The sequence below is a fragment of the Chiloscyllium plagiosum genome, unplaced genomic scaffold, assembly GCF_037043375.1.
Source record: "Chiloscyllium plagiosum isolate Xiang-an unplaced genomic scaffold, Cpla_swu_hap1 HiC_scaffold_19, whole genome shotgun sequence".
Taxonomy (NCBI): domain Eukaryota; kingdom Metazoa; phylum Chordata; class Chondrichthyes; order Orectolobiformes; family Hemiscylliidae; genus Chiloscyllium; species Chiloscyllium plagiosum.
In genome coordinates, this window is record NW_028270157.1 from 61536891 (window position 1) to 61551408 (window position 14518).

Sequence of the window (14518 nt, forward strand, 5' to 3'; positions counted from 1 at the left end):
TCTAACATGCCAAAGAATAATGTTATGGATACGATGGGAGGTGACGACCTCAATTGAATTGTTATCACTAAAGAGGTAGTGTTGAGCAAACTTGAGGTTCTAAAAGTTGGATAAGTCCCCTGGTTGTTACAGAATGCATCCGAGGATGATGAAAGAAATAGTGGAAGTTATAGTAGATGCATTTGTGGTAATTTATCAAAATTCACCAGATTTTGGGCAAGTGCCGGCAGGCAGGAAGACAGCAAATGTCATGCTCCTGGTTAAAAAACAAAGTGTGCAGGCAAAAGGCAGGTAACTATAAGCTAGTTACTTAACATCTATAGTCAGGAAAATACTGGAGGCTATCATTAAAGAAGAAATAGTGAGACATCTGGATGGAAAGGGTTCCGTCAGGCAGACGCTGCATGGATTCAGGAAGGGTAGATAGTGTTTGACAACCTTACTGGAGTTCTTTGAGAATGTAACAAGTGTGGTGGATGGAGGGGAACTGATGGATGTTGCATTCTTGATTTCCAGCAGGTGTTTGATAAGGTATCACATGAAAGACTCATTCATAAGATAAGAATGCATGGAGTTGTGGGGAATGTACGAGCATGGATAGGAGACTGGTTAGCCAATAGAAAGCAAAGAGTTGGGATAAATGGGTGTTTCTCCGGTTGGAGATCAGTGATGAGCAGGGTGCCGCAGGGGTCTGCGTTGAGCACACAACTGTTCATGATTTTATATAAAGGATTTGGAAGAGGAGACTGAGCGTAATGTATCCAAGTTTGCTGATGATACTAAATTGAGTGGAAAGGCAAACTGTGCAGAGGATGTGGAGAGTCTGCAGAGAGATTTAGATAGGTTAAGTCCTTGGGCAAGGCTCTTGCAGATGGAGCACAAATTGGTAAAAGTGAGGTTACCCACTTTGGAAGTAAAAATAGTAAGTCATAGTATTATTTAAATGGTGAAAGATTGCAGCATGCTGTAATGCAGAGGGACTTAGGAGTGCTCATCCATGAATGGCTAAAAGTTGATTTGCAGGTGCAACAGGTAATCAGGAAGGTAAATGGAATATTGGCTTTCATTGCTGGCGGGATTGAATTTGAGGGTAGGGAGATTCTGCTGCAATTGTGCAAGGTGTTAATGTGACTGCACCTGGAGTAGTATTGTGCGCAGTTCTGGTCTCCTTACCTGAGGAAGGATATAGTGGGTTTGGAGGCAGTGCAGAGGAGGTTCACCAGATTGATTCCGGAGATGAGGAGGGTTATCCTATAAGGAGAGGTTGAGCTGCCTGGGACCGTACTCGCTAGAATTTAGAAGAATGGGGATCTTATACAAACATATAAAATTCTGAAAGGGTAGATAAGACAGAGGTAGGCAAGTTGTTTCCGCTGGTGGGTGAGACTAGGATGAGGGATATGGCCTCAAGATTAGGGAGAGTAGATTTAGGACAGAGTTGAGGAGGAGTTGCTTTTCCCAGAGAGTAGTGAATCTATGGAATTCTTTGTCCAAGGAAGCAGCAGAGGCAGCTTCATTAAATATATTCAAGACACAGTTGGATGGGTTTTTGTATGGTTGGGGAATTAAAGGTTATGGGGATAATGCAGGTAGGAGGAGTTAAGATGATGTATAGATCAGCCATGATCTTCATGAGTGGCTGAGAGGCTCGATGGGCCAAATGACTTACTCCTACTTCTATTACTATAAAACTATGAAGGCAGTTAGCTTAACATCTGTCATAGGGAATACATTCAAAGCTATGAGTAAAAATGGTACAGCAGAGCACTTTGAAAAATTCATGGTAATCACACAAAATAAATATGCCTTTGTGAAAGGCAATACATTTTAACCAGTTTATTTGAAGTAACATGCACATTGGATAAAGGGGAACCAATAGATGTACTGTACTTGAATTTCTAAAGGCATTTGTTAAACTAAAAGGTTATTACTGAAAATAAAAAAGTTAATGGTGTGGAAGTAACATATCGGTATGGAAGGAAAACTGGCTAGCTAACAGGAAACAGTCAGCACAAACGTCATCTCCTGGTTAGAAAGATGTATGAAGTAGTGTGCTACCGGGATTGATGCTATGGTCTCAGCTTTTTACAACTTATATAAATGACATGGATGAAGGGAATCAAAGTTTATTTAAATGTGTTAATGAAAAGAAGAAACATAGAAACGGAAGTTGCAAAGATAACAGTAGAAAATTACAAAGGATTACTGATTGGTTAAGTGACTGGGCAAAGATCTGGTAAATGGAGCATAATGCACAAAAACATGAACTTGTCCAATTTGGCAAGAATGGAAAGTATGGATCATATCTAAAAAAGGTGAGACAATGAAAATTTCAGAGCTACAGAAGGAGTTGCAAAATATTCGTGTGCAGGTATAGCAAGTAACGAGAAAAGCTAATAAGATGTTACATTTCTTGCGAGTGAAATCAAATGCAAAAGTAGGATGGTTATACTTCAGTTTTATTGGCCAGCGGTTAAGACCACATCTGGAGTACAATACACAGAATTGGTCTCCTTAAAGGACGGACGTAAAGGTGTTAGAAAGCAGTTGAGAGAGTGTTTATTAGGCCGATACCTGAAAGGGGTAGGTTGGATAGCTAGGCCTGTACCGGCTTGAGTTACCTTAGGAAATTAACAGCCAACTTATTTGAAATGTTTAAATCTCCAGTGGGTTTTGACAGGTGGATATTGAAACACCGGTTCCTCTTGTGGAGGATTCTAGAACTTGGGGTCCCGAGTTCAGAATATGGCGTATCCAATTTAAGACCAAAATGAGAACAATTATTTTTCGCCGAGAGTTGTGTCGCTTTGGAATTCTCTTCCACAAAAGAGATAGGAAAATAATGATTTCTCATCTAGGTCTAGTTCTAGACCTGAAAGAGGATGTTGAAAATAATTGCATGAGTGCTATTAGCGCCATGAGATTTCAGGTATGAGAAGAAAAGGGAGAAGCTGGAATTGTTATCCTCACAGTAAGGAAATGTGAAGATATTTAATTGAGGTTTTCAAAATTACACAGTGTTTTGATTTCTATTTGCAGGTGAGTTGGCACCAGAGAACACACATTTAAGATCATTCACAAAGAGATCAGTGGGACATGACAAGCTGAAAAGCTATACACAGTTAATTTTTGTGATCTGAATACAATGCCTGGAAGGGTATTGAAAGGAACATTCAAAAGGAAATTGAATATACTTGAAAATAAAAACATTGCAAAACAATTGAAAAAGAGCAGGGAAATAGCAATTTATCTGTTCTCTTATATAACCAGTATTGAAAGAATGGGTTGATTGACTTCGTTTTCGCTCTAAATCTCTATAATTCTATTTAGTAAACGTTATGCTAATTACTAAGTTGAATTGTATTCTTGCAGTAACAGTCTTACTGACAAGATAAAGTCACAAGATGATAAAAGCATAGAATTACAACTTGCTCTGGTATGAAATTAACACACACTAAAGGAGAAAAACCCAATAGGTTCAATTTATTGCGCCACTTGCACATCACTTTTGATAGTGATAATGAAGGTCTTGTATGCAGATGAGAAACTATCCAGAGATCCCAAGTTATTAGGGTCCGAATGTCAGTTCAATTATTATATTATTAAAGAACTGACAGAGTCTTAGTAGACAATGAAAGTTTTAATTTAAATTTCTCTCAGGTTGGAAAATATGATAGTGCAAAATTGAGTTTGAAAGCTAACTCTAGCTACTCTGCAATCAGTCAAAAGCTGAAGATATACAAGTTAAGCACTGGTTTGAAAATAACCAAATTATATGAAACAGCTTACACTGACAAGAAGCCAAAACTATTCACTTAACTCAAAATGCACAGTAAACCTATTCCAGAATGATTAGAACAATTAATGAATACAAACTGTCATTAAACCCATGATTGTTTTGGATTCCAAGACTCATTAGTGCAACAGAAATTGCATACTCATACCTTTTAAATCTTGCACATTATACACCTTACTGAAGGAAGCCAGTCAAATATCATTTAGTAATAAAAAAACTCCAATTTTTTTTTCCCCAAACTCGTTGCATTTATTAAATAAAAATATCACACAGGTATGAGACATCTGGCAACACAGCATTGCTAAAAATGCAAAGAATTTATTAGACAGTCATGTTCTAAATGGTTCCTTTTAAATTAAAGTGTTGTGAACTCTGCCCAGAGACAGTGCCATGCAATGTAGTTGCTCGGTGAGGATCCATAAGAACTGAAGGGGTGAGTGAGCAGTATGGGTAGGAGATGATAATGCTATGAGAGGCAGAGGGAAAAGTCTTGCATTAATGTCAAAATTGTTTTCTATCTGGACAGGTGGAACTTGGGAAGATTTATGAACCAAATAGTCACCAGAGGGTGCCTTGCTTGTGGAAATCAGTGTGATGAGTGATGGGGCTTTGAAAAGTAAAATTTACCCTGAGGTGGCAAGGAGAAGGGAGCCAGCTGAAATGCCAAAACGGAACAGGATGCTAACTATAAGGCTGCAGGTCTGCACAAAAAAAAAATGCACCATAAAGGTATGAACATGACATGGGGATTTCAGTTACATCAGTTTATTTATATATGTATTTTCTGTGGCTTAGTTGTCGACTAAGTAATGCTTGGTCAACGTTGATTTTAGTAAACTCAAAATCTGAATTTTGTCATTAATTTTTTGATCAGTTGTTCAAGTATTCAGAACTCTTTAAAAGTTACTGATACCCACTGGGATTGTAATTTTTGAGAAATCCAGGGTTTTGGTCCACCTGCAACACAAGTTGTTCAAGCAAGAAACAAATTGAACAACCATTCCCAACATATAATTTTTGTTTAGTAACATCAACTTTTAATTTGGATTGCCCTTTGCAGTGAAACAAATAGAGCACTTTTATATACCATTTCCAAATTTTGGAAAGAAGAAAATCTATAACGATTTAATTGAAAAAAAAAGATGAAGACAAGGCTTATCAAAGTCCAAAACAATATATATATTTCAGATAATTAATAGTTCACATGTATAGCACTTTAAATCAATTTATTGTTCTTCTAGCATTGTTCCAAAGGACAATAAATCCATGTAAGCATAACTGTCTTCACCTACCTATAATCGGACGGTCTATTTTCTGAGTGATCCTCTCTGGGCCATCTGGAATTTTCATCATCCTGGGTGCATTTTATGCAAAAAAAAAATATTGACAAAAATTTAGAACCTCACTACCAGAACTTAAAATAAATTAAACAGAATGATATACATTGAGGGGAATTTTAGTCACAGTCAAAACAGGTTTGTGCCAAATAGGAAGTTAAAAATAATAAGATTAACTATGTTGCAAAACTGCCCACTTCCACCTTGAAAAGTGGAAGGACTGGGTGGGCAATTAATCTTTCAAACATGTGGGAATTACAGCAGTGTTTAGATCAACCCTAATAAATAAGAATGGTCTCCAGTCAGGCTCATTTGAGCTGAAGAAACAAAGTTATTCTGCACTATGGGAGAAAGAGCTAATGGAACATATTTTGCTTCACCTCAACGTTTATGTCTAGTTGAAGGGAAGAAACTGCATGGTAATTCACAGAGAGGTGAGAAGTACAAGGATAAATGCTCAACAGGAATTCTCGGGGCTCTGATAGGTGCATAGTGGAGAATACCTATGCTGCAGGTGAAGACAAACACTCACTCACTTGATGTTATTCTACAATGCCATGTTGTTTATGACTTTGTACAGATAAATTGAGGTGTTATCAGAGATTCTTACATTAGAGGAACAGTGTGCGATTTTTCCAGGTGTGATAGTGAGCTCAGAATGAATTGCTGTTTCCTAGCTGCTAGGGCAAGGAAAACAATTTAACCAGTGGAGACAATTCTGAAGGGAAACATTAAGTGCTGTGAAGATAGCGCCTCATTCTTCTATGGTTTTGATTGTGAACTGAAATTTTTTGAATTAGTTCCAAAAACTAAGGAATATTGGATGATTGCTGGATATTTTGAAAGCAAGTAACCCTAACACTCATTGCTAGAATTGTTTACACAGCTGCTTGTTCAAGCAGTAATTGAAGTATAGCTTACAGATGAGTTGGAGCCAAAGGGTTGGGTACAAATGGAACTTGGTTGCCAACAAGCAACCGATGGATAGTCACTAGTCTACAGACCAATAACAAAAGCTTTCTGCCAACCCACAACTACACAAGTTGGGGTTCTGAACAGGGTAGGTGAGGTCTTCAAACCTCCACTATCTCAGGAGCTCTGTCTTTTCTTTGCAGTAAAAATTACTTAAAGCCCAAAGTAAAATCGGTTTAATTTTCCTTCAGCAGTTGCTACAAGCTTTGACTTTTTAAACTTAAAATAGAATCTTTTATAATTATAAATGGATCCCCTGAGCTTCCTGAAAACTAGTGAAAGACTCGGAAAGAAAATAGTGAACCAGTGTTCTGACCAGCACAAGAATTAACACAGCAACCCTGTGAATTGGGACCACTGAACTACCAAGTCTTTCCTCTCCATAACACCCATTTTTGCTGTGTGTATACAAGTGCATGCATGTACGCAAGGGGTTCCAATAAAAATATTAAGAGTTTTAATAATAATATTATGTGCTGACAGTTTCTAATTGTTTACCCTTAGCTCGAGAGTATAATTACTGTGATAAACAGCAATTTTTGTAAAGTATAGAAACCTAGTCTGTGTTGTCAACTGGAGTCTGAGAGTCAGGAATATTGAGAAATCTTCACTTTATAAAAATCTTTAGTTGTTGTAAGACTCCAGGAATAGCAGGGCTTAAATTTCCAGCATACCACGTAAGCCTTAGTTGACATAAAATACCTACATTACAAAGATTAGAATAAGTGTCTTGCAAATTCAGTGTTACACAGTAAAAAGTAGAACTTCTCAGGTAGCAATTTTAGAATTACTGCTGCATATGTACCCAGTTACGAGAAGCAAATTAGAAGTTTTAATAGTTGACTGGCGATACAAAAGATTTCCAAGTCAATGGAATTGGTCAGGGAACTCTTAAAACCAAATTGGTTTCCTCTAAACCAATATCTTGGCAATCAATATAAAGTTACCAATTATGAAAAATCAAACCTGGAAAGGAACAGTAACACAAATCCTTTCATCTTCGCAAAAAGTACTTTTGAACTTCAATCATTAACATAATGTAAAAAATAGAGGACAGACAAATAAGAAATTAAGGAAACAGTGAAAGAGAGGCTGAAATCTGTTGCTGATTGTTCTAATAACTCAAAATAAGCAGGGTAAAAAGAAACGGTAATGTTTGTTCATCTTTTACATGACAAATACTGCAGATGCATGCCATCCAATCAAAATCACAGAAACTATAACTTCTAAACAAATTGCAGTTACTGCATAATTTAAAATGATTTGCTTTGCAAAAAACTGAGGAGGGGGGAAGAAAGGTTATGTTTACCCAGGAGCCAGTTTTAAGTGAAGGACCAAACCGTCGACCATGTCCATAATCACGGTTGTCAGCAGAGTACCCTCGATACTCCTCTGAATGGCTGTAATAATTATATTCACGGCCAGTGCTGCCACCTCTTCCTCCATCACCACAACGATCATAATCCTGCCTCCTTGACATCACTTGCACCGTTCTTTGAAAATCTGCAGATTCCTAGGAGAAAAAGGTTCAAAATATTTGTGGCAGAACACCATAGTAACATTAGAGTGCCACAGATTTTAAAAAGTAATTTTCCCTACGACAATACACAGGAGTACACATTAAATAAAGAAAATAAATTAAAAGAAAACCTTACTTATTTAAAAATTCTGACTTACTGATCTAAACTTATAGAACAATAGTTAATTAACTAGCTTTGTTATTTGAGTAACCAAACATTTAATCCAAAGTGGAATGGCAGGACGCTACTTGACAGAACTGGGAAATTCAGTCCGACTCACTCACATTCCTCACAAAAGCCCTGAAACTGTCATCAGAAATTAAGGCCTCATCTTAAGGACAGGGAAACCAGGTTTTAAGTATTCTCATTGCAAGGGAAGCAGATTTAAAGGGCCTACTGGTCTACTTTTCCTCCAAGATCCCATGAAAAATTGGTTAAAAATGAGAACAGTCACAATGTGGAATGCTTTGTGGATCAATGCTGTACAATGTAACACATTTATAGCCCTTCTCTGGTTTCTTCAGGCAACAATTTTCCGAAAAGGCAACACTGTTGTGCCAGCTGAAAACTAGCCATATAACAAAACTTTCCATTGACACTAACATAACATTTGAAGCTCGTCACAACTGAACTGCTACGTGAGTAAATGTTTTGGGTTTGTGATCTCCATTTTCTATAGCTTAAGATAGCATTTAGGTTCTGTACATAGCAATCTGCTTGCACATCACTTCAATTTTCAATCCCAGTCATGCCCCAAAACCTTTGTCATATAATGATTCTGGTAAATAAGATGATGCTTTTTTTGCTGCCAATAATCACACTAACATATATTTGGGTTACAAGTCAACCAACATTTTCAGTTATGAACCGCAACTCTTACATTCATAATGAGTCTCAAATTTACAACATAGAAATGCAGGTTTTGTTTAACTTACACTTAGAAGTTGGCACATGGGATCAAGCAGGTGCCACAGGTCAAACAAAAAATGTTTGGGATTTGGAAGACATGCTCAGACAGGGCAGACCACATATGACTTGGTGAGTGATGAGCAAAAATGGGTTTTCCAGCAAAATGAATTAAGTACAAAGCAGCTTTCATGTTTAAAAATTGTAACATTTGCTTACAGAACAAATAACTGCAGAGCGAGGGAAAAGGAATTCACTGCTTGTGGAAAAGCTGAGAATAAGCGGAAGTGTGATCTGCACATAAACCTCAGTTAAACCAAATTAGCCAAATTTCAGCCAAACACAAAAAAAGTAAAACTGTACATAGATAAGAGGGTGAGAGAAACATAAATGAGCGTGAATGGAATCTGCTGTTGCTGTATTATCTTCTCAACGAACTCAGATTTCAGCATTTACTGTTTTGAACTAAGTATGGTAAAACTTCATGCAGGAAGGACAGGAGAAAAAAAAACGAGAACCTATTATGAATAAACATACAGCATGTTGTGTTCTTTCAGGATGCAAGCGACCCCGTTGATTTCTTTCGCCACATTGTGATCGTGATTCAGACCACATTCCCTTCTATATACGATGCTTGACTGTGAAGGAAAAGACAGGGAATTAGTGAGACATACTACACGACTGCCAGCTATCCTGTTTTGCACTGAATAACTATGTTGTTTGTACGCCAGAGTGAATTTGGAAGTCTGTTGAGGACTAAAAGTGCACTTTCAAATCCCCATCTCATTTTAAACTACAAAACAAATAATTTTTTAACTGTCCATGTGTTACTTGGAACTTCAGAATTTGTGTAATTTAACTATCAGAATAATGATTCACTTATTTAAGCAAAAAAATTGATGAATGTGAATTGCAAGGGTGACAAAAACATACAATTTGATATCTACAATATTAACACAAGGCTATAATTCATTACATAATTTACTGCACCAAACCTCATTGGATAGATTGCAACTTCAGTAGAGAATAAAAAATTCAAATTCAACTTGAGACATATGCAAAAGAAGAAATGCTTATTGGAATCCTTAGCTATAAGCTGGGTGCACCCTTCTGAAGTGGATATCAGGAGGCACAGTTTAATCTTTTCTGTCAAACTTGTATTTTTCAGTGGTGTAATTCCAGCTGCTTCCTTATGAAGAATCTATTCTATTTCTCTTTCTATACTTTGCATTAAATTGTAATATCATTTACAATTTTTCTATCTCCATTTTTGCATGCTTCATTTCTTCAGAAACCAAGATTGCAACAGCCAAAAAAGTTCACAATTTCCAATAAAGATGGATTGTATAACAATCACAACTTTCACAAAAAAGATAAACTATTCACAATTTTAAAACAATTAAACAAGAAAAGCCTCATTGTTAACACTTGTTTCATTCACAAACTATGCATTTAATTCCAAGGGAAAATTCAGCATTTCTTCAATCCCTGGAAGTATATAAAGTAAGCTCCACAACATATGTCTATCCTCATGGTTCCGTCAATTAAACTGGGAACTTAAATCACCACCTCCCCAAGCAAGCTAACAGACTTAATTATTCATATAAAAAGCAAAATCCCACAAATACTGGATTCGTGAAATAAAAGCAAAACATAGTGGAGAAACTCAATAGGTCTGGCCGGCATCTGGGGAGAAAGAAACAGAGTTGATGTTTCCACTTCAATGCTACTCTATCAGAAATATACTCAAGGGAAAATGTCATAGGTTTTATAGAAAAAGAGCAAGTAAACAAAACAAAAGGAAAGCCCAGGAAAACATTAAAAACATTTGGGGAAATGAAGATCAATGGAACAACAGAACTAAAGTTAATGGTAACAGCTTTAATTAAAGAACAAGGCATTGATTCAGAGTAGATTAGCAGAATAAAAGGTCAGTTCTGAAAACAAAAACATGAAAACAAGGTACAGATACTGGGGAAAAGCAAATCAAATTGAAGGACAGTTCAGTCTGCAGTTGTTAAACTCAGTATGAAGTTGAGAAAGCTGTGGCGGCACGGTGGCACAGTGGTTAGCATTGCTGTCTCACAGCGCCAGAGACCCGGGTTCAATTCCCACCTCAGGTGACTGACTGTGTGGAGTTTGCACATTCTCCCCGTGTCTGCGTGGGTTTCCTCCGGGTGCTCCGGTTTCCTCCCACAGTCCAAAAATGTGCAGGTTAGGTGAATTGGCCATGCTAAATTGCCCGTAGTGTTAGGTAAGGGGTAAATGTAGGGGTATGGGTGGGTTGCGCTTCGGCGGGTCGGTGTGGACTTGTTGGGCCGAAGGGCCTGTTTCCACACTAAGCAATCTAATCTAAAAAAAATGCTCGCCTTCCAGCTTGCATTGGGCTTCACTGGAATACTGCAGCAGATCAAGGAGAGAAATGAGAGCAAGATGGTGTGTCATGCACTGAAATAGCAAACAAACAAAAAGTTGAAGTCACGTCTGCGGTTTGAACAGAGATGTACTGTGAAGAAGTTACCAAGTCCAGGTTCACTGTGTGATGGAGAAAATATTGCAACAAGCAGATTCAGTATAGAGTGAAAAAAAATACATATAAACTGCGGGTTCACCTGGCAGAAGTGCCATATGATCTTGGACATTGAGAAGGGAGATGAAAGAGCAAGTGTTCACCACCTGTGATTGTACAGGAAGATGCTGTGGGAGGGTGCGAAGTGCTGAAAGTGATAGAAGTAGCCCAGGGTGTCACAGGGGGTCCTTCCCTTTGGAATGCTAACTGGGGAGTGGAAGATGTAATTGGTTGTGGGATCATGCTGGAGGTGGCAAGAATGGACCTTTGAATATGGAAGTTGGTGGGATGGACAGTGAAGACAAGTGAAAGCCCACTTTGGTTCTTAGAGGAAGGGGAAGGGGTGAAGACAGAAGTGTGGAATGAGTCACATACCGATAATCCTCCCCTTCAAACACAGTGGAGGCATCCTCAGAAAAAAAAAATGGCATATCAGAAATACAATTGTGGAAGGTAGACCCTTTAGAAAGAACGTAAAAGAAAATGGGAGAACTGAATGGAAATAATTACTGGAATCCAGCGGTGAGGAAGTGTACTTGAGGTAGCTGTGGGAACTGGTGGGCTTCTAATGAATAATAGACAGAAGTGGGTACTGCAAATGCTAGACATTAGAGTGGTGCTGGAAAAGCACAGCATGTCAGGCAGCATCCGAGGAGCAGGAAAATCAACGTTTCAGACAAAAGCACTTCATTTGTAGACAGGCTGTCCTTGAAAACTGAGATAGAGAAAGAAAAGAAGAGAAGGAAAGAGTGGGAAATGTATCAGGTAGGAGAAGAATAGAAATTGAAAGTAAAAGTAATTAACTTTTCCAGATCTGGACAGTCATTGATCTGCTCAAGAAAGAGTTACAGGGCCTGGCCCTGAAGTTGGATTGGAATAAGGAACGATCTTAAAATCCTGAAGTTAAATTATTTGATGTGGTTATTTGCATCTGCAACTCATCAACCTTATCTACCAGGCTTTGTGTTCACTGAAAAGCAGTGCAACCTAACAAGTTATTTTGGAGTCACAGAGATGAACAGCACAGAAACAGACCCTTCAGTCCAATTTGTCCATGCCAACCAGATATCCCAACCCAATCTAATCCCACTTGCCGGCACCTGGCCCATATCTCTCCAAACCCTTCCTATTCATATGCCCATCCAAATGCCTCTTAAATGTTGCAATTGTCCCACCCTCCACCACTTCCTCAGCCAACTCATTCCATCCACGTACCACCCTCTGCATGAAAAAGTTGCCATTTAGCTCTCTTTTATATCATTCCCCTCTCACCGTAAACCTATGCCCTCTCGTTCTGGACACCCATGCCAGGGAAAATACCTTGTCTATTTACCCTATCCATGCCCTTCATGATTTCATAAACCTCTAAGGTCACCCCACAGCGTCCAGTGCTCCAGGTAAAATAGCCCCAGCCTAATCAACCTCTCCCTATAGCTCAAATCCTCTAACCCTGGGAACATCCTTCTAAATCTTTTCTGAACCCTTTCAAGTTCCACAACATCCTTCCGATAGGAAGGAGACTAGAATTGCATGCAATATTCCAACAGTGGCCTAACCAATGTCCTGTACATCCACAACATATCTCCCAACTCCAATATTCAGTACTCTGATCAATAAAGGAAAGCATACTAAACACCTTCTTCACTATCCTATCTACCTGCGACTCTACTTTCAAAGAGCTATGAACTTGCACTCCGAGGTCTCTTTGTTCAGCAACATTCCCTAGGACCTTACCATAAAGTTTAAGTCCTGCTAAGATTTGCTTTCCCAAATGCAACATCTCGCATTCATCTAAGTTAAACTCCATCTGCCAATTCTCAGCCCATTAGCCCACCTGATCAAGATTCCATTGTAATCTGAGGTAACCTCCTTCACTGTCCACTACACCTCCAATTTTGGTATCATCTGCAAACTTAATGACTATACCTCTTATATTCACATCCAAATCATTTATATAAATGACAAATAGTAGTGGACCCAGCACTAATCAGTGTGGCACTCCACTGGTTAAAGGCCTCCAATCTGAAAAACAACTCTCCATCACCACCCTCCGTCTTCTACCTTTTGAGCCAGTTCTGTATCCAAATGGCTAGTTCTCCCTGTATTCCATAAGGTCTAACCTCGCTAACTAGTCTCCCATGAGGAACCTTGCCGAATGCCTTACCGAAGTCCATATAGATCACGTCCACCGCTCTGCCCTCAATCCTTTTTAGTACTTCTTCAAAAACTCAATCAAGTTTGTGAGACATGATTTATTTCCTCTTAGCCTGTTTCCACATAATACCCAACAATTTCTTGTGCAATCTCTCTCTAGTACTCTTATGTGCACCTTGTTTCTCCTTTCTAATGTTCCCATCTCCTTAACAACTTAAACAAGTTTAAAATTACCGCAACAGCATGAGGAAACTGCTCTGCAAGGATAATGGTTCTGACCCAGTTCATTTATATCCCATTCTATTGTTTCGGTTCCATTAAACAGGGAATCAGCCCTAAGGATTCTCCATCTTTCCAGTCAGGCACTTATCTGTTCTACCTTCCAATTTCTATATTCATTAATACCCAAGCCTGGGATGAATATATAAGTTACTGTGGGGGAGTCCAAAACCAGAGGACATAGGTTTAAGGTGAGAGGGGCAAGAGTTAAAATAGATCCAAGGGGCTACGTTTTGATGCATATATGGAATGAGCTGCCATGTGAAGTGGTGGAGGCTGGTACAATTACAGCATTTAAAGAAGGTATTTGGATAGGTACAAGAATAAGAAGGGTTTACAGGGATATGAGCCAAATGCTGGCAAATGGGAGTAGATTAACTTAGGATATCTCGTCAGCATGGATGAGTTGGACCGAAGAGTCTGTTTCTACGCTGTACATCTCTATGACTCTACTATCTTTGACCACCCTGGATTCATCTCTTTTCTAGGTCCCTAAAATCTGCTTGCAGGACCTTATCATCTCTCTTTCCATGCATGATGTTGATATGAATATGGACCAGAGATTTGGCTGGTCACCTTACCTCCTGAACACTGTGCAGCCTCTATCACATCACACACCCTTTAATCAATCAATCAATCAATGAGGCAATATATCAATGAGAAGTACATGAGAAAGTGCAACACTTGACCTACTCTCAGGAAATAAGGCAGAGCAGGTGACCAAGGTGTCAGTGGGGGAACACATTGGGGTCAGTGAACATAATTCTATTAGTTTTAAAATAGTGATGGAAAAAGATGCACTGAATCCAAAAGTTAATATTCTAAATTGGAGGAAGGTCAATTTTGATGGTATTAGGCAAGACCTTTCAAAGAGGTAAAAACAATGACTGCAGATGCTGGAAACCAGATCTGGATCAGTGGTGCTGGAAGAGCACAGCAATTCAGGCAGCATCCGAGGACAGGCAAAATCGACGTTTCGGGCAAA

At 38.6% G+C, this 14518-nt stretch overlaps 1 protein-coding gene across 4 annotated transcripts in view; it reads right to left on the reverse strand.

Annotated features, from left to right (window-relative positions):
- The window catches only part of pphln1 (periphilin 1), a 121412-nt gene that overhangs the window by 91176 nt on the left and 15718 nt on the right, over window positions 1–14518 (reverse strand). For all 4 annotated transcript variants that reach the window (XM_087997447.1, XM_087997444.1, XM_087997446.1 and 1 more), the window contains exons 2-4: window positions 9069–9169; window positions 7415–7618; window positions 5089–5150 (exon numbers count right to left, since the gene is read on the reverse strand). In XM_087997447.1, the coding sequence (XP_087853573.1) occupies window positions 5089–5150; window positions 7415–7618; window positions 9069–9146 (344 nt within the window). In that variant the 5' untranslated portion in view covers window positions 9147–9169. The remainder of the gene's footprint in view (window positions 1–5088; window positions 5151–7414; window positions 7619–9068; window positions 9170–14518) is intronic.